This window comes from Corythoichthys intestinalis, chromosome 20 (genome assembly GCF_030265065.1).
Source record: "Corythoichthys intestinalis isolate RoL2023-P3 chromosome 20, ASM3026506v1, whole genome shotgun sequence".
NCBI classification, from domain to species: Eukaryota; Metazoa; Chordata; class Actinopteri; order Syngnathiformes; family Syngnathidae; genus Corythoichthys; species Corythoichthys intestinalis.
Window position 1 is genome coordinate 389,340 of NC_080414.1, and position 18,353 is coordinate 407,692.

The 18,353-nt window shown below is 47.4% G+C and overlaps 3 protein-coding genes across 8 annotated transcripts; all 3 read right to left on the reverse strand.

The window, feature by feature from the left end:
* Positions 1–399: 399 nt before the first annotated feature.
* On the reverse strand, positions 400–6,365 carry LOC130909037 (guanine nucleotide-binding protein G(olf) subunit alpha-like). Of its 2 annotated transcripts, XM_057825092.1 has the most exons (13): positions 6,349–6,365; positions 5,170–5,309; positions 5,027–5,099; positions 4,588–4,642; positions 4,381–4,500; positions 4,115–4,212; positions 3,987–4,041; positions 3,830–3,903; positions 2,937–2,995; positions 2,650–2,770; positions 2,448–2,578; positions 619–686; positions 400–546 (listed from the first exon to the last, which is right to left on the reverse strand). In XM_057825092.1, the coding sequence occupies exons 2-13, from the start codon at positions 5,303–5,305 to the stop codon at positions 400–402; spliced, it is 1,137 nt and encodes a 378-aa protein (XP_057681075.1). In that variant the 5' UTR covers positions 5,306–5,309; positions 6,349–6,365. The 2 variants fall into 2 exon arrangements, with proteins under 2 accessions (XP_057681075.1, XP_057681074.1); XM_057825091.1 differs by lacking the exon at positions 6,349–6,365 and having other exon boundaries at positions 3,830–3,907; positions 3,982–4,041; positions 5,170–5,305.
* On the reverse strand, positions 5,791–12,099 carry sycp2l (synaptonemal complex protein 2-like). Of its 5 annotated transcripts, none has more exons than XM_057825090.1 (25): positions 11,976–12,099; positions 11,082–11,805; positions 10,905–11,018; positions 10,659–10,760; positions 10,483–10,507; positions 10,334–10,413; positions 10,120–10,208; positions 10,011–10,045; positions 9,809–9,951; positions 9,688–9,740; positions 9,233–9,278; positions 9,066–9,158; positions 8,930–9,002; positions 8,715–8,863; positions 8,484–8,577; positions 8,367–8,422; positions 8,223–8,289; positions 8,100–8,161; positions 7,994–8,027; positions 7,759–7,833; positions 7,538–7,692; positions 7,344–7,438; positions 7,177–7,276; positions 6,002–6,060; positions 5,791–5,918 (listed from the first exon to the last, which is right to left on the reverse strand). In XM_057825090.1, exons 2-25 carry the CDS (start codon positions 11,208–11,210, stop codon positions 5,870–5,872), a joined length of 1,977 nt encoding a protein of 658 aa, XP_057681073.1. In that variant the 5' UTR covers positions 11,211–11,805; positions 11,976–12,099; the 3' UTR covers positions 5,791–5,869. The 5 variants fall into 5 exon arrangements, with proteins under 5 accessions (XP_057681073.1, XP_057681071.1, XP_057681072.1 ...); XM_057825088.1 differs by having other exon boundaries at positions 10,483–10,504; positions 11,082–11,201; positions 11,976–12,035; XM_057825089.1 differs by having other exon boundaries at positions 9,812–9,951; positions 11,082–11,201; positions 11,976–12,035.
* Positions 12,100–12,249: 150 nt separating this feature from the next.
* Positions 12,250–15,473, reverse strand: cavin4b (caveolae associated protein 4b). Its single transcript, XM_057824791.1, has 2 exons — positions 15,066–15,473; positions 12,250–13,126 (listed from the first exon to the last, which is right to left on the reverse strand). Exons 1-2 carry the CDS (start codon positions 15,402–15,404, stop codon positions 12,638–12,640), a joined length of 828 nt encoding a protein of 275 aa, XP_057680774.1. The 5' UTR covers positions 15,405–15,473; the 3' UTR covers positions 12,250–12,637.
* Positions 15,474–18,353: the final 2,880 nt, after the last annotated feature.

Sequence of the window (18,353 nt, forward strand, 5' to 3'; positions counted from 1 at the left end):
TGAATGATCACGTTTCCGTGCCATTGACGGCGATAGACGTCTAATCCATTTGGACTGGGACTCAGTGCGAGATCGATTTAAAAAAAAAAAAAAAAAAAAAAAAAAACAGCCGATTGAACGGTAGGAAGGTTGTCGATGCGTTTCAGAGTCATAAGTGGTCAAGTGACTGCATGTGTGGTTTTTTTTTAAAGCAGCTCTATCACCGCCAATGGAGGACAAAAAAGTACATTCAATTGAATTCGATCATGACAGGAAAAGCACTTTTGTGAAAGTAGAACAAAACCTCAAAGCACATCACCAAACAAATGCCGCCATCTAGTGGAAAAGCCTGTCACTACGCGTTACTGACAACAATAGTTATTATTGATAGCGATTGCGGTTAATAAATAAATCAGTCAGTCAGAGGAGCTCGTACTGTCGCAGGTGCATACGCTGGATGATGTCGCGGCAGTCGTTAAAGACGCGCCGAATGTTTTCTGTGTCCACGGCGCACGTGAAGTGAGGGTAGCAGTAGTGTTTGCCGTCGCCGCTGGCCGTGCTGATCCTCTGACGGACAAAAACGCGCGTACATGCTTCAACATCTTACTTTGACACCGACGGTATATTTTGCCTCCTCACCAGAAACTCATCTCGGATGAAAAATTTGGCTCGGGTCACCCTGGCGTCTTCGTCCGGGACCGGAACAGCTGGAAACACGCACAAATCGGACTATCATCGATCATATCTTGATCGTCCAATTGAAAATTGTCCGAATATTTTTAAGTCACTATTTCGTTTTTTTTTTGTTTTTTTTTTAATGTTTTTTTTTTTCTTCACAAAAAGTAACTAAGAAAATGTCACGTTTTCCAATGAAAAATGTGAAAATAATTAACAGGGTAATAATGTACAGTGGTATTAAAAAGTATCTGAACCTTTTGGAATTTCTGCATAAAATCACCATCAAATATGATCTTTGTCAAAATCACACAGATGAAAAAAACTGCTATAAGTAAAACCAAACATTTATAGGTTTTCATATTTTACTGAGGATAGCATGTAAACAATGACAGAAGGGGGAAAAAAGTGAACCGTCTGCCTAAGGAAAGAGCAATTGAAACCAATTTTTACCAACCATTTTAAGTCAGGTCCGTGCCCAATCACTGATGATTGGTTTAAAGCTGCCCTGCCCACTATAAAACACACACCTGGTATGAAATGTCTTGATGAAAAACATTGTCTGATGTGAATCATGGCTCGGTCAAAAGAAGACCTGCGATCAGGGATTGTTGATTTGTATAAAGCTCGGAAAGGATACAAAAGCATCTCTAAAATTCTGGATGTTCATCAATCGACAGTCAGAGAAGTTGTCTACAAATGGAGAGACTGTTGCTTCTCTCCCAAGGAGTGAGTGTCCACAAAAGATAACGCCAAGAGTTCAGCGCAGAATACTCAGAGAGGTATAAATAACCCTAGAGTGTCTGCTAAAGACTTACATAAATCACTGGCACAGTCCAATATCTCTGTGCACACATCAACCATATGTAAAACTATGGCCAAGAATGGTGTTCCATGGGAGGACACCACGGAGGAAGGTACTGCTGTCGAAAAAAAACAACAACAATGTTGCTCGTTTAATGTTCGCAAAAAGGCACTTGCACACTACACAGAAGTTTTGACAAAATATTTTGTGGACTGATGAGACCAAAGTTGAATTGTTTAGAAATAACACAGAATGTCATGTGCAGAGGTAAAATGCTCACCTCGTTCCCACTGTGAAGCATGGTGGCGGGAGCATCATGATTTGGGGCCGATTTGCTACCTCAGGGCCCGGACAACTTGCAATCATTAATGGAAGAATGAATTCAAACATTTTGCAGGAAAACCTGGGGCCGTCTGTCAGACAGTTGAAGCTAAAAAGAGGATGAATGCTGCAACAAGACAATGATCCAAAACACAGAAGTAAATCAATGGTTTCAGAAGAACAAAATAATCTGGGGTGGCCTAGTCAAAGTCCAGACTTGAACCCCATTGAGATGCTGTGGCATGATCTAAAGACATCGATTCATGCCAGGAATTTGACTGAACTACAGCAGTTTTGTAGAGAAGAATGTGCCAAAATTAGTCCTGATCGATGTGCCAGACTGATCTGCAGCGACGGGAAGTGTCTGCTTGACGTTATTGCTGCCAAAGGGGTTGGAGGGGACAAAATATTAAATGCGGCAGTTCACTTACTTATTTTTCCTCCTTCTGTCATTGTTTGCATACTATCCTCATTCAAATATGAAAACCTATTTGGGTGGTTTTAGTGAAAGCAGACACTGTTTTATCATCTGTGTGATTTTGACAAAAGCTCAGATCACATTTGATGTTGATTTTATGCAGAAATGCGAGAAATTCCAAAAGGTTCAGATACTTTTTCATAGCACTGGATGATCAAAATAATCGTTTCTTCACTGTGTGTACGTTACCATCGGGAGGAACGGCATAGTTGGCGTATCCCGGGAAATAATCTTCCAGTTTGGATTTCCCTGCCAGTATTTTGTCAGCGAGCACATCTTGTTTGTTCAGGAACAAAATGACCGAAATGGTCTTCAAAAACCTGCGACCGATCGATCGATCACTTAGTTAGCGAGAGCCCACTGCCGGTCGGCAAAGTAGGGCTCGGACCACCTGTTGGTCCAAATGGACCGGAAGAGGTCCAGAGACTCTTGCAGGCGATTGGTGGAGTTGTCTTCTCGGATGACCATGTTGTAACTGCTGCTCGCCGCCACGAAGATGATGGCCGTCACGTCTGACCCGTCAAGCACATCGACCGGGTTAGACGTCCCGTCCGGAAATTAGGATTTGGCGTTCGGTCTCGGCGGTCCTCGGCCACGGACGGACGTCCAATTTCGATTTGGCCCTCGGGCGTCCGTCGCCGGCGCCGCCGCCCGACGACTTGAGTGAACCTTACTTACCGTTGAAGCACTGAATCCACTTCCTGCGTTCATCTCGTTGTCCTCCCACGTCAAACATACTACAATGCACACAAACGTACCGTGGAATTTTAGGAGGGGGGAAAAAAAAAAAAAGTCATATTATGAGATTAAACTCAGAATATTGCAAGAATAAAGTCTTATTACAAGTTGTAATATCGAGAGGATAAAGTTGTCATGTTTCGAGAAAAGTCTTCATATGACGATCACAGAGTCGTAATATTACGACATAGCTGTGCTGAATGTAAAGTTTCGTAAACGTTACATACGTAATATGCAGGGCCGGCCCAGCCTATACGCAAACTATGCAACTGCTTAGGGGGCCGGAGCACTAGAGGGCCCCCAATCTGACAATTGTTTAACTTATATTCTATTTTGTTTACTACAGTTTGCTTTATTTGACTTTTGTGAGTTTTGATACTTGATTGCAAGCTTAAAAAAATAATAGTTCGTCCTTAACTTATTTCTTTCCTCTTTTAGAAAAAGGTTTGTCGCTATCTACTGTAAGTACTGACAATCATTTGGGGTGAGAAGTTTCAAGTATGCAGTGCAACCAAATCTGATTAATATACAAAAATGGACGTATGGGTTGGATTGCATGTATGGATTTCACAGTACACTGTGAGGAAACGGTGGGCCAAAAATATGGGCCCCTTTGCATTATTTTGCTTGGGGCACCCAAATGGCCTGGGTCGGCCCTGGTAATATGTACGGATGCGAATATGACAACTTTTATCTTGTAAGATGAACACTTAAATATGATTTTACAACTCTATACTCATAAGCCTATGTTCTGTGCGTTGCACAAATACGCCGCGGTAGAAAGATGTAGCATGAAAATCATCCAAAGCGTAGGCGTGGCCAAAGTTACTCACTGAAAGTTGACCTTGTCCACTTGAAATCTGGTTTCGAAAATCCCCGAAGTCAGAACTCGGCAGCGCAACAAATCCTGGAGGGAAGACGGCACGAGAAGGTTCCACCTAGCGACGAACGCATGCAGTCGGTCGGCCAGCCCCGGGTCCGTTTTCTTACCTGGTCGGTCGGAGTGTAGTCGGGCCTTCTCACAGAGTTCAAGCGGTCCAGAAAGCTAGGACAAAGCCCCGCAAGGGTTCATTGCTAATTGCGCAAACGCAGCCGAAGCGCGTCGGCGCGCAGCTTACTACTGAGCGCAGTCAATCAGCTGGTACTCGTTGGCCCGCTCGTAACACGCCTTGACGCCCTCGTCCTCCCACAGCTTTTGAGCGTGCTCGAAAAAGTCCTAGGAGAGAAGCGTGGGCGACGGCGCCACTGTCAAAGGCGAACCTCCTCGAGCGCGGTCTTTGGCGTCCCGAGAGACGTCGCCGTAACGAGGCGGGCGTCCCGAGCGCTCTCATTTCATCGGGTCATTAACCAGGTGGCGACAAACAACAATTCTCCGGCGAGTTACCTCCGTGTATTCAAAGTCAGAAAGAGGCGCGATGCCCTTCATGTAGTCCAGTCGGTACTGGTTGGCGGGTTCGCTCAAAGGCACGGGCGGAGTCAAGGTGCTCATCGCCGTCACTATGGTCTGATGCAAGACACACAAACGCGGGTCAGACAGTCAGCCGGCCGGCCGGCCGGCCGGCGAGCCATCGCTCAGGCGGACGCGACCGACCACGATGGCGTCCTTTACGTTCTTCCTGATATCTTGAATCTTCTGCTGCTTCTCCCTAGGGAGGAGAAAAATGGCAGAGTAACAGTGTGGATGGTCAGTCATCTGGTTTTGGCAAAGTTTACACTTCCTTCCTAAATTGCTCGTAAAAGATACAAAACGTTCCGTGATGGGAACGACCGATAGTTTAAACTGAACCAATAGGATCAAGTTGTGTCGTTTCCTGAGCTGTGACCTTTGTCTTGTCAGCTCTGGTAATGATACGGCACTAAAATGACATCATTACTAAAAAATAACATGCCGATGCCGTTTTCTTTCAATCCCGGCCCTCGGACCAGCGCCGTCAAAGAGTTGAGAACTGAGCCCTGATATAAATTACTTGGAGTTTTCAAAAAAGACTAGCCGGGGGTCGGCATCGGGAGCCAAAAAAACCACGACTCACTCGGCATTGAAACCATCGACGTGAAGGATCCTCATCTGCTTGACGATGGTGCTCTTGCCGGACTCGCCCGCTCCTGCGGACAGTCGTTCGACAAATCAGCGCGCGTCTACAAACTCGCAAAAAGAGACGGGAAGGTTTCCAACCCAGCAGTAAAAGTCTGTGCGTGGCTTTGTAGGCTTGCCGTTCCTTTTGGAGTTGTCGGTCGATCTTTTTGTTGGCTTCTCGTTTGACTTTCTCGTCCAGGCGTTCTTCGTCCGTCTTGCCTCCCAAGCAGCCCATGTCCGTTCGCCGGCGAAACACCCGCGAGCGATCGGCCTCGTTCCGTCAGTCGCTACGGAAGGTGGCGACGGGGCGTCGATCTTTCCGCACTAAAGAGACTCCTGAGAATGTCGCCTGCGCCTCATTACCCCGGTCTTTGGGGACCCCGCGTCTTCCACTGGAAAATGCTTAGTTGCGTCTTGACAACCGTGCGACGCCGCCCTAACCGTCAACGCAAAGCCAAGCTCTCCACATATAATACTGTATTTGTTTGGGGTTTTTTGTCCCCGTATTCTTTTGAAAAATATAAATTGACTGAGCAAAATGAATCATTGCCCCTATCAAGGGGTTAAAAGGTCTTAAATGTAACTGAGAGGGTTAATACCAAAAATAGCATTTGTCAATAGGGCAAAAGACATCTTGGAAAAAGACAAAATTGACAAAAAAAATCATGGGGACATCCCTGATTTACCTTGGCGAGCAAAGCATCGACTCCACACAATTCTCACTTGCTTACTTTCATTTATTTTCAAAACAACAAAGGAAAAATTCAAATCAAACAAAGCGTCCAAATGGCGTTACTCTTCATTGGCCGGAAGCGGGCTCCGCCTCGCCGCTTCCCGAGGACCCCAATCTGAAGCGACACAGATCCCGCCCGGCCCTTTGAAACCGGTTGTCCATCTAGCTCGGGGGAGGTCAAAGGTTACGCGCGCTCACCTCTGCCGGTGCCGCTCGTAAAAATCAGACAGGCGGCGCTTCTCGGACTGGAAGATACTCTAAAAAGAGAACAATTCCCTATGATTTTATGAAGAGAGATCTGGATCGGTGTTGCCAAATTGGGTGCTTTTCAAAGCCTCTGGGAGTGGGGCGGGGGGTATGGCTTGGTAAAATTGAGGCTACTTTTGACAGAATTTGGCGCTATTGGAAGGAACCGTTTTGATTACCTTTACAGTTCCAACCTGTACATCTATGCGACATCGTCTTACTTTGCTCCAATTATACAGTATCCTGCATTTTAGCGCCTCACAGTGTGTGGAGCTGTGAACTGCATGTCAAATCTGATTTGGACGTTTACAGTCAAACAATTTGGAAAAAAAACAGACGGCGAGAACCACATGAGGTATTTGCCATGTGGCTTTTTTTTTTGTATGTGCGAAAATGGATTTGGAAAATTTGGACATGCATAACCGTCAATGGCATAGCCTGACTTGGTTGCCAGGTGAATGTCAATACGCTGTAATGCTAGTGTATGGTCAAAAATCACAGCGACACGTTTTCTGCCATTTAAAATCAATGGAAAATTTGGACATGCATGGCCTTCAAAATTGCCATATACGCCCCAAAAATGCCCCCACCCCCAAATGAAAATGCATTTTGCCACATGGCAAAACAAAAACAAAAAAAAGCCGCGTGTCAAAATCAATTTTGCCACATGGGAAAAAAAATGCCAAATGGCAAAATCCATTTTGCCACATGGCAAATACCACTTTTGGTTCTAGGCCCTGCTGGAAAAATATGACATTCAACAGTGTTAGAGGCACCGTTTTTGGATGATTGAATTTGTTTCCGCTTTTGACAGCAATCTCAATATAAATACTTCCAGCTATTTTGTCAAAGTTTGACTTGGACAGTGATTTTGCTTCATAATGAATAAATGATGGTGTTTATTCAAAGGAATACTTTTAACCTTTTCTAAGAAAAACTACATAGCCCATGATGCTTTTTGGCAAAACAGTCATCATTCCACTGCAATGTGTCTCAATTATATACACATTTTTGGTGATAACCTCAAAATATAGAATTAGATCTCCTTTTGAGCGGTTGTCATTTGGGCTCCGGGTATTGAACTAGACGGGTTTTACGGTCTTTCCGATCGGGACGTGCGGACTGACCGTAACTTGAGAGTACACGCTGTCCAAATACGTGGACGTTTCCTCCAAACACTTCAGGTGAGCCAAAAGAGACGTCTCAAAGTTGTTCAGCAGAGCCAATCTGCGCACACTCACGCAGGGTCAATCGAAAGGCGCGGGGGCGGAGTCAAAATACGGAGGCGCGGCACCTGTATTGCTGGATGTCACTGAAGAGAGAGTTGACGTGTTGTTGAAATTCTTGGGGCGCTAGGAGAACCTGGGCTTGGACCTTTTGCCGGCAGGCCTAAGGAAAAAAAAAAAAAAAAAAGGACACTTTGCCGTGAAGTCTTTCGGCGCCATTGACGACGTCCAGCGGTGCGGATCGATACTATTGAAAGCAGACCTGGTAATACTGCTCCAGCTTTCTTTTGCAGTCGTCAAATGCGTCCATGATGCCGGAAGTAGCGTCCGTCGCGAGCCGCTCCTCCGCAGAGGGCGGCCTTTCATCGGCACGCGGCCCCGCCGTCAGCGAGTCTCCGACAGAGTTCGGAAGCGGATCTGTGGCGGCGAGGCCATTTATTCAGCGTCAACGGAGAAAATAAACTGAGCGGTTTGAAATTTTACCTGCCGATTCCGCCCCCTCAGGTCGAAGCCCACCTCTTCGCTTTGTTGGATCATCACTTTGGTAGGACAGGGAGCCTTTTCCGAGAAAGGATCCTCATGATATAACATTAGAGGCTTAACACTTTCATTATAAATTGAAAGGGGAAAGGTTGTTAATGTCGTAAAAACAAACAGGAAGCGACCCAAAAATTGATATAAAGAAAAAAAAAAGACTTGTCAGAATGAAGTTCAAGACCTGAATCTCTCTTCCTGCTCAAACTGGAATCATCCTGCAAACATGAAAAGGTCAACCCGTCAGTGTGATCGTCTTCCAAAGAATCCATCCCATTTTGGAAAAGTACCTTTGTTATCGGAGAAATGTTGTCCACCTGAAAGGTCTCGGGTTCCACGTCGAAAAGAATGCCTGGAAGTCACCAGAGGTCAAACATTTCCAAAGGTTTATTTGGATCCAGCGATGCTCTCACCGGAGTCTTTCAAGGGTGTCGACTGAACCACTCGATGGAAGAGGATCTCTGGGCTGCTTCTCGAAATCTGATAAAGACGTCGGGCGCGTGCATTTTTCGCCCCGATTTCCGAGAAAACACGGGCTAGGCTCATCCAACGGTTACCTTGTAAACCCTGGAGTCGTCGTGGTCGGGGCCGCTCGGCGGCGACAGGGGAAGAACTGCGTGGACAAAAGCCGACGGGTGAATGGCGAGCGGGAGCTTTATTTGGAAAGGACTGACCTCTCAGTTTAGCGCGCGGCTTCTTCCTGTAGTGACCACAAAGCGGTCCGGTCGCGGAGGGAGGGACTTCCCCGCCCGGGTCTTTGTCGGCCGCCTGTTTCCGGCCATAAAATGATTGTGAAATAAGCTAGTTTGGACTTTATTTCAATGTCGATGCATCGACTTTGACGGGAACAACTGAAAAATGTTCATCGGCCCCATCTAGCGTTGCCAATTTTTTTAAAAAGCCACCTCTTTCTCAAAGACCCCGACGGCCGCCGTCCGCAGCTCTTCGAGCAGTTCGGGGCGGAAGAGCAGCTCGACTCTGTGCCCTTTCCTGTCCAGGTGCACGACGGGAACCTTCAACAGGACGCCGAGGACCGCCCGAGATCCGTTTCCTTCTGACAAGAGTCCACGCGGTCGAAGCTCAGATGGGGACGCCTGACATTTTGGGGGCGGAAACTCACCGTCCTGCCGGAGCTCCAGCCGGTACCGGTCGACCTCTTCCTTGAGAAGGTGCACGGAATGCCACAAGAAGCCCTGAAACGGGACACGCGCTCAAACGACGCGAGGCGCCGAACGACCCGGACGGACGGCGTCCACCTCGGGGGTGTTGACGAAAAAGGTGACGGATTGCGAGCCCAAGTTGAAGTCCACCCAGAACTCGTCTAGTTTGTCATCTTTAGGGCGGAAGAGCTCAAGAGGGCGAGAAGAAGCCAGAGTGACCGAAATGCATCTGAGCAACATTGGAGTTTTTTTTTTTTTCTTACCTCAATGTTCTCCAAGAAGGCTCGGGCACACGGGAAGGTCCAAACCCTGAGGAGCAAAGCAAGAAGAAATCAAACTGCCCGGTCGCCATTTCAAACTACTACTACTCAATTCAATTCACGGCAGAATTGCCAGACAAAGATGATATGATCCACGTCAAAGCATCTGCCATGGACGTCCTGTTGAGGTCAGGTAGCAAATGAACCAACGTCCGGACGGACCAACGGATTGGACGTCCGCTAGCGAGAAGCTCATTTCACTTCAAAGACCTTTCATCCAAGTCGAGGCATTGACATTCAAATCAAGTCAAAGGAGCTCATTTCTCTGCCATTGACATTGACCGACCCGCACCGCTTGAAATGGATTGGACGTTTCCTAGAGATGAACTTATTGAAGGACGGCAGTCATCTCGGGTAGAGCGAGCGACGCTCCAAGCTCGCGTAAGCGGCGGGCTCACCTTTCCCGGTCCTCGCGCCCGCGGTTGAGGAAGTTCAGGAAACGCCGACAATCCTGTCGGACACGGAGGCGCGGCTCGGACGAGACCCAACGAACGGAACGGTGCCGGGCCGGACACGGACCACCTCAAAGCTGCAGGTTTCGATCAGACAGAAGGCTTCCGCCAAGTCGCCGCGGGGGAACCAGGCGGCGGCTCGCGCCATTCGCTCCTTCCTGGGAGTCAGACGACACAGGGCCTCCAATAAGCTCGCCTGCAGCTCGTAGTCTGGAATCAAAGAGGAGAGGTTCCCAGAAGTCCGCTCTTGCGGATTTCTCCACGCTCACCTCCGACCGTGTGAATGGCGGCCGCCACCTCTGACCTACAAAAGGGACAAGTTTACGACCGGTGCCCTAGCGATGGATGAATGTCGGCAGCGGAACAGCAAATATTCACATGGTCTCCTGAAGAGCCTCGTCCGATCGGACGCGCTTCCTCTCATCTCTGCCGAGGGAATCCAGGATGCTGTTGAATGTTCTAGTGGCCTTCGAGACGGACAAAATGCAGAAAGTAGAACATTCATTCATTCATTCATTTTCCATGCCGCTTTTCCTCACGAGGGTCGCGGAGGTGCTGGAGCCTTCCCGCAGAAATGATTTCGGACGGTTACCTCCAGTCGGACGGTGAAGATCAGTCGACTTTCCAGCAGCGTTTGCAAAAGCTCCAGAAGGATCACGGCCAGTTCGGAACCTGACGGACAGATGGACGGACAGGTGACGTCACGCGAACCAATTTGGCACGACGCGTCACGTGAGCGACCTGGAGGTTGCGAGCGGCTAAGCTTCTGAAAGAGACAAGTGTCAACACATCATACTTTGTATCCCAAAAGACTTCATCTTAAAAAAGATGTCCTCTTTCATAAAGGAACCAAGAGATTGCCATCAAAACGTCATCTTTAGTCTTGTATGCCAAATGGCGAGCTCGCCACCGCTTACCATCAGGATGTCGTAGAAGCTTTCGGTCAGCGGCTGCTGGGCCGAGCCTCCTTGAGATCCGGAGACCCAGTGGTCGCGCAGAGTTCGGAACCACGACAAGACCTAAAGCAAACGGCGGCGGCGCCGTCGGAACAACAAACGGTCCGATCCCCGCGAAGGCTTCTGATTAATTTCCACCGACTTTGCGGTACATCTGTGCACGCGTGAACTTGAAGAAACGGCGTCGCAGACGTGCGCAAACTTTACTTTGTACGTGATCGCCAAGGCCAACAGGTTCTGAGCCACGTGTTTGTCGTCCAGCAGAATATCCAAGGACTTCAACACCACGTCTACTCGGCCGGAGTCCGTCGAGCTAAGGCGCTGCGAGCCGAAGGAATGGGTGAGTTTTCTTCCGACGACGTCGGCGGCGTCGAACGGCGCTACCTTGCGGACCAGCAGGTTCAGTCGAGAAAGCGCGACTTCGGTCAAGCCTTCGTCGAGAAGCAAGCGAGCCAATCGAGACGATTCGCCGCCGGACAGGCACGCTTCCATCTCGCTCTCCAGCTGCCACATCGGGAGGAGCGTTGACGAGCCTTCGGGACGCCGTCCGCTCGCAAAAGGAGAGTGACCCAGAAATGCCCCAAATCAACAGGATGTGACCCAAAATGAACAGGAAGTGCAACCCAAATCAACAGAAATGCACCCAAAATCAATAGGAATTGAGCCCAAAATGAACAGAAAGTGAACATCCCAAAACTGTGACCAAACAGGAGAGCAAATTTCTCCAGAAATGGCATTTTATTTGGTTGTATTTATTCACAAAGTATTATGAAATTGCTCAACTTCGGACTTGTAAGCCTCTTTTGCACCCTTCTCGGAGAAAAGGAGTGCTTTGATGGCATCTTTTGACATCTTCAGATAAAGCGCAACTCCATTTCTTATCATCTGGTCAATCATTTTTTTCAATATGCTACATTTTTAGCACAGGTTTAGACATTGAAAGAAAGGGAAATCACTCGAAATGAGCAAACGACGACTTCCTTCCAACGTCCGTGCACGGCATTCATAGAGCGCAGGACGAAAATCAACTTGTGTCGTGCCCAATCACCAGCTGAGGGCGCTAAAGCTCCGTCTCTGACCGCAGTTTGTATTGAGGCGCTCGTATGAGCTAGCAAACAAACAAACAAACAAACCATTTTGCGGTTTTAGTTTGGACTTCAACCAGAACAGATTCTGTCTAGTCATTCCATGGAGAAATTCATGACGCCAGTCAACATGACGACTTTGTGCTTTCCGAGCAAACAAGGAAACAAAGAAAAAGACCAGTTGCTGAATTACCATATTGACGGCGCGCGGCTGGAAGTCGTTCATCATTCGCGCATGCGTAGTCCAAGACGTCTAATTCTCTTCACATTTGACCAGCTGTGATGCTTGACCTTCGACCTTTTGGGGCGACCTCTTTCATGACGTCACGGTGAACAGCTGGTGTAATGACGTGCAAAACGATTCTACGCATGCAAAGTGTTAAGAAAAGTTTAAAAAAAAATAAAATATAGATTTTCTTGCAAGGTGGTGTTAAATTTTATTGATGAATGAGCGTTCATTCACTCCTCCCAATGAATCATGAGCCAGTCCTACCAGTTTAAATCAATTGGACACATATCCTTGTCAATGACAGGAAATCAGTTCATATTTTTTTTAATCAACTTTAAGAGTGTTTTAGGGGCATAACCAGAGTGTATTTATGTTTTGAACTCATTTCACAATGTGTACTGTACATTAGCGCTGTACGATATGATGATATACCGTGGTGTTTAACAAATAAAAGTGTCAGGTTTTTCACTAGCCCCCATAGCTAACAGGAAACGAAAAAACTGCGATAGCTTCAAGCTGCAATTTATTGACACAAAGCCCCGACATTTAGTCGCCTCACGTGCAAAAAGTGCCACTTCAATGTCGACGCCCGATCCGAGAGTCACGCGAGCCGGAACCCGCCGGGGCTACGACAGCTGCTTCATGTCGTAGACGGGCACCTCGGTCCCCCGGGCCTCGGGCTGGTCGGATTCACGGCGGCGGCCCTTGGGCGGCGGCACGGGCGCGGCCCCCTCGACTCCCTCCTGGCCCTCGGCCACAGTCCTCTCCTTCTTCAGCACGCCCTTGGCCAAGGTCTCCTTGAGCCGCTCGCCCGACCGTCGGATCTTCTGGCGCCGCTCGGCCGTCACGATGCGCTCGCCAAGTTTGTTGACTTTGGTACCCAGGCTGTCCCGGGTCTTGCTCACGTTCTCCCGCGAGAAGGCGGCCTTCAGGCTCTCCATGCGCGTCAGGCCCGTCTTCTTCTGACGCGCCGCCGCCGAGTCGGCCTCCTCCACCACCATGTACTCGTCGTCGTCCGAATCCGGCGGGGGCGCCGCCCCGCGGGGCTCTTCCTGGGCGCTCGCCCCCGGCTCTTCCTCCTTAGCGGGCGTCGCTTCTTTCACTTCCCGGTCGCCCTGACGGAACACGGGTGACGGACAACTTCAAAACCGTTGAACTCGCTGTCCGAAACGGATCGGACGTCTCGCGGCGCCGTGAGACACGAGCGTCTGCAGCCGCTCCTCAAATGTATAGGACGTCTATCGGTGTCAATGGCAGCGACCGAGGTCATCGTGTTCAACTCGACGTGAAAAGTAGTCATGTCTAGTGCTGCAACGATTAATTGATTAACTTGAGTAATTTGATTCAAATTAAATTTTGCTGCTTTGAGTATTTTTTAAATTAAAGTGGCATTGTCATGGTTTGTTTTGAAAGTGTTTGTATTTAGTTTTATCGATTTGGGTAAATATACTGCCCTCTAGTAGCAATAGTGAATATCAAATAAATCATTTCACGTGGCTGACTCCATCCAGCTGCTCTCTGTTATGACCAACATAAGCCAAGCTTTTGTTTGAGCTTATGTTTTTTTTTATGCATTCTTAATTTATTTCATAGGTATATTTAGCTGTTTTTTGTGGGAATATGTGTTTGAACTATTTGTTAAGAGAATTGTAAAAAAAAAAAAAAAAGCATTTTATAGCAATCAGGCTAGCGGACTTTTGCTATGTAAGTTAGCCAATTATTCTTTTGTTGTACTTGGATCCTCATTTATTTTTTTATACCGTTTCAAGCTCAGCTAAGGTATTTGAATATTTTATGTTCCTGATTTCTTGACTTTTCAAACTAACTATATCATCAATGAATTGACTTCGATAATAATCGATAGCTGCAGCCCTAATCATGTCAGTGCAACGCTTTTGACAATAAGGTTGACCCTCCCGGTATGGCCGCCCACCACTTGGCGCTGCTGATCATGTGGCACCTTTCATCTTCCTGCTGTGAATTGAAATGAGTTTGTCTCTAGTAGAGGTCCGTACCATTTGAAGTGGGACGGCTGGCCACAAATGAACAAAGACGATCAACGTGGCGGCCGCCGTACGGCTAGGGTCGACGAGCCCATCGAAAGCAACATTTTCACTCTTGGCGTTCAAATCCATCGGCTGGGCGTCTAGTACTGTCCGTGGCAACCAATGGGTTAAATCTCTTGCTAAATCTTTTGCTGCCACCCTCCCACTTCAAATGAAGTGGACATCTACTGCAGCCAATGAGTTTACATACTGTAGCCAATCATTTCATCAACTACTACTTTTGAATTGGGGATGCAATTTAACACGCGGTTAATCTTACAAGTTTAAAATGAGTCCCCGGCCAGATTCGGATTTTTTTTTTTCAATTTGGTGATACCAATGCGAGCGCGGCCATTTGTCCATCATTAAATCGGGGTGCCGATGCGGAGCGTGTCGGGTGGCGCGCACGCCGTCTTGATCCGCGTCCGGAAATAGCTAACGGCAGCTGGCTCGCTAAAGATATCGTGGCCGCCGGACGCTCGGGTTACCCGGCTCGCTCGCTAACAAACCCCATGCAGTCATTCTGAAGCGGTGCCAGAGCCCTCTTGATGCGAGAGGTCAAAGGTCAGCGGGGCAACACGTCAACCCTCCGGCCCTTGAGGTCACCTTATGTAGAAACCGGCATCTTGGGTTTCTGCCATTTAGTTCAAAGTAGTAATTAGGGTTCATTTGTTCTCTGCCATTGACGGCAATAGACGTCCGGTGGTGAATGAGTCTTTTTCATGGAAATCTTTTTTTTGCCAACTACCACAAAACATACTATATACATACACATGAGCTGGCAGTGCTAATAGTCACTTTTTGAAAATGATTTTTGCTTTGATGAATTGATACAGAGTAGGATTAATAATATATGAAATAGAATGCAGAGTATGATTCTATGTTGATGGATTTTCTTTCCAATTAAAAATGGTAAAAACACGGGATGTTGCTTCATATTTAGTATTTTTTTTTCATTTGGAAAAAAAAATGTATAATTACGCCGGAGTTCATGTGAGGGCAAGCGGACCTGGTAGATGACCACCCGGAACTTGTTCCTGGCCAGAAGATCCCCCTGCGTGGCCTCCACCTTTTTGACGCGCAGGTTCTGGTTCTCCAGACGCACGCGCACGTCCTTGACGTGCCGGCTGACCTTTCGCGTCTTCTCCAGGAGTTTCTCCAAGCCGGCCGCGGCGGCCGCCTGCTCTGTCGCCAGCTTGAGCACGCCGGTGCGGATGGCGTCGGCGGTGCTCTCCAGCTCCAGCTGCCGCTCCTCCATGCGGCGCTGCGTGGCCTGCACGCCCTCCATCAGCGACGCCACGCGCTCCAGCAGGGCCGTCACGCCCGCCGCGTCCGAGCTGTCCGTCATGCTGCCGCCTCCTCCCTCAGACTGCAGGACGGAGCGCCGCGGCCGCAGACGGAGAGAGTGGGGTCTAAAAAGAGAAGGGGGCTGCGGCCGGCGAGAAGAGGAAATGACACGCGGGGCTTTTTTTAAGCTCGGCCTTCGGGAGTCTTAACCCTTTCAGGGACCACTTCAGTGCACATACTATTCAGAAGTTGACAACCAACCCTTTTCAGGGACAAGTCATTATTATTGGTCATTCCAAAAAAACTATTTTTCAATATAATTTTTGTCCAACTGTCCAACAATGTTCATAAAAACAATCAATGAACACAGAAATGGCCCCGCTGCGGCATTAGAGTCCATCTATACCATGAGTTGAAACTCTCCATTTTGGAAAACATTCTCAATTTTTTTCATCTTAATGGTCACATGGACATTCACCCCATGTCCACGTGTCCAGTTATCCATCAACTCCTTTCAAGTAGCTGTGTAAGAAAGTAGCCGTGCAGAGACCAATGGAGGGCAGGTGCTCATAGATCGAAAGGGGCACGTGAACAAAAATGTTATACACCTTACAACAACATAACTTACAGTATAATTGGCTGTGACTGTGACAGATTTTAATTGGGAGGGGAGAACAGTGAATAGAAATCAACACTGTCATCAACACTTTCTAGCTGTGACTCAGTCTTTGCCTCTTTTCTTCCTTCAACCTCTATATCAAAACTTCCTTACTCAACTTGTTCATCTGAGAACAAACCAAATCAGATGTTCACTGAGCCACCATTAGCAGTTTTTTCAAAACTATTACTTCATTATTTGAGAACTGAAATGTGTGTACATTTCTAGATAGCGTTGTAAAGAAAATGGACAATATAGTTGCCTATAGAGAGTAGAGACACACAGGTCAAAATAGCCTTGGGGCCGGGGGTAATTCAATATTAAAGTAGAAAATTATGAGAAAATGACATTAGTATTTTTTTTTAAATCCCCACAATAAACCAGGTGTAAGAATTTTCACTACAGTATTTGCTCAAACACGATTTAATAGGGTTACACCGTTTGTTTTCAACTTCAAGGTGTCCTCAGACTCCTCACCACACACCCAGGTCACAGAGGAACAGCGTGCGGGGGGGGGGGGGGGCAGGGATATGTGCGCTGGCTTAGCGGCACACAGAGGACTTTATTTATTTGAAAGGTGTTTTCGGTGTACTGGGAAGCGTGCATGCACAGTCGGCCAGCACACACATACGCACAAAAAAAAATAAAAAGCCAAGTCAAGAGGGGCACTTTGGGCGTGTAGGGGCAAAGGGGTAGGTGCTCAAGCGCCCTCCTCCACACGCCCTCTTTGCACGTGCCTGCATCGACTCGCCAAGATGGAAAATAGCTGACACCCCTAGCATCCGTCTATCAGCGCCACCTTTTCTCTGCAAACACCCCTCTGGGGAAGACGAAGGCTGCTAACATTTAGAGAGTATTTTGTTCACTTTTACAGTATACACCGAGTAATTAGAGAACTTAGCATTTCACTGTATGCAAGGCTAACTAAAAAGTATGCAGTCATTTTTAGACTATGGCCAAAAAAGGCACAATGAAGAATATGGATTAAATGGATTGGTCCAAGAGCGTAGGTTTGCATAGGGACGGTATGGACATGAGACTACCAACTCCTCAGGATGCTCTTTGAGCAACCTTATGTGCATCATATAATTCAGTTCTTTTATTTATTTAATTTATTTTCCCTTCAGGCATGATTCAACCCGAAAAGAAAAGGGCTGACGGGAGAAGCCGAAGCTTATTGAAACCCGTCCCCAGTATACCATAAAGGACGCAAATGCGTCCTTTGCCTTCGAGTGTCTGTTCAGGTAGATTTAGACTGTCTTCGCATATGTTGTAAGGATAGAACTGACCCTACCGCTATTTAGTCAATTATTTTCAAACTTACAATTACCCTTTTTCACTTGCTAAATGCACCCCCCCCAAACACACGTTTGATTGGCTGATAGACACACGTACGCACTTACACAGCCCCAACAGAAATAGATGTCAACAACATGCCGCCTCCTCCGCCCCCTTCAGATAGGAGAGATATTGGAAGTTTTGTTCAGCCAACAGCTGCCACTGTAAGTAATTTAAAAAGACACCAATGCTGTGGAGGTGGGAAACACACCACTAATTTTGCTACTGAAAGTTCGACCTGCATCAGAGTTAGCATAACATTAAATTGTGTAAACTTGCTAAGCAGCAAAACTTGAGTAGGAAGATGTCAGACCATTTCTCCTACTGTTTGTCTTTTCTAATGTTAACTTTACTCAAAGTGTGAGAAATGTAGCAAACTTGGCTGGAAACTATAGAACCAGAAAAACGTTAGCAAGCAGCTGCTTACAGAGAGACGGGTGCTGCATAACCTCACACAACACAACATAATCATGAATAACTATGAGCATTAAGAAAAAATGTTTGTTTTTTTGTGATGCCAGGAGCTAGCCACACTAGCGTTGCAAGCTCAATCGGGATCGACGTAATAAGCACCCCTGATTTAGCATATCAATTATTTGTGAAAAATGTAGCCCTGCCCCCTGTTCAGCCAATCTGTTTGGTCTTATTAAGGTAGGTTATGCTGTTATATTGTCCCTACCAATGTTGAGACCAAACCTACACCCTCGGATTGGACATCCAGCGCCGTCAGTGGCGCTGAAAACATTGACAGCCAGTCCAAGCCAGTGTTTTAACAAATTGGACGTCTGTCCTCATCAATGGCAAGTCACAGTTATTGACGACCAGGAACAATTTTGGAGCCTGCACAAATTTGACAAGAAAGTGCACGGATGCCGAGCAGCGCATGAAGATGATGAATTTAAGTGACTGTCCACCATGCAGCCTGGGAGCGGGGACTTCCCGCGCCAGCTGAGGACTAAAATTAACCCCCCCCCCCCCCATCCGAGGAACACTCGCTTCGCACCGGTGGGTGAT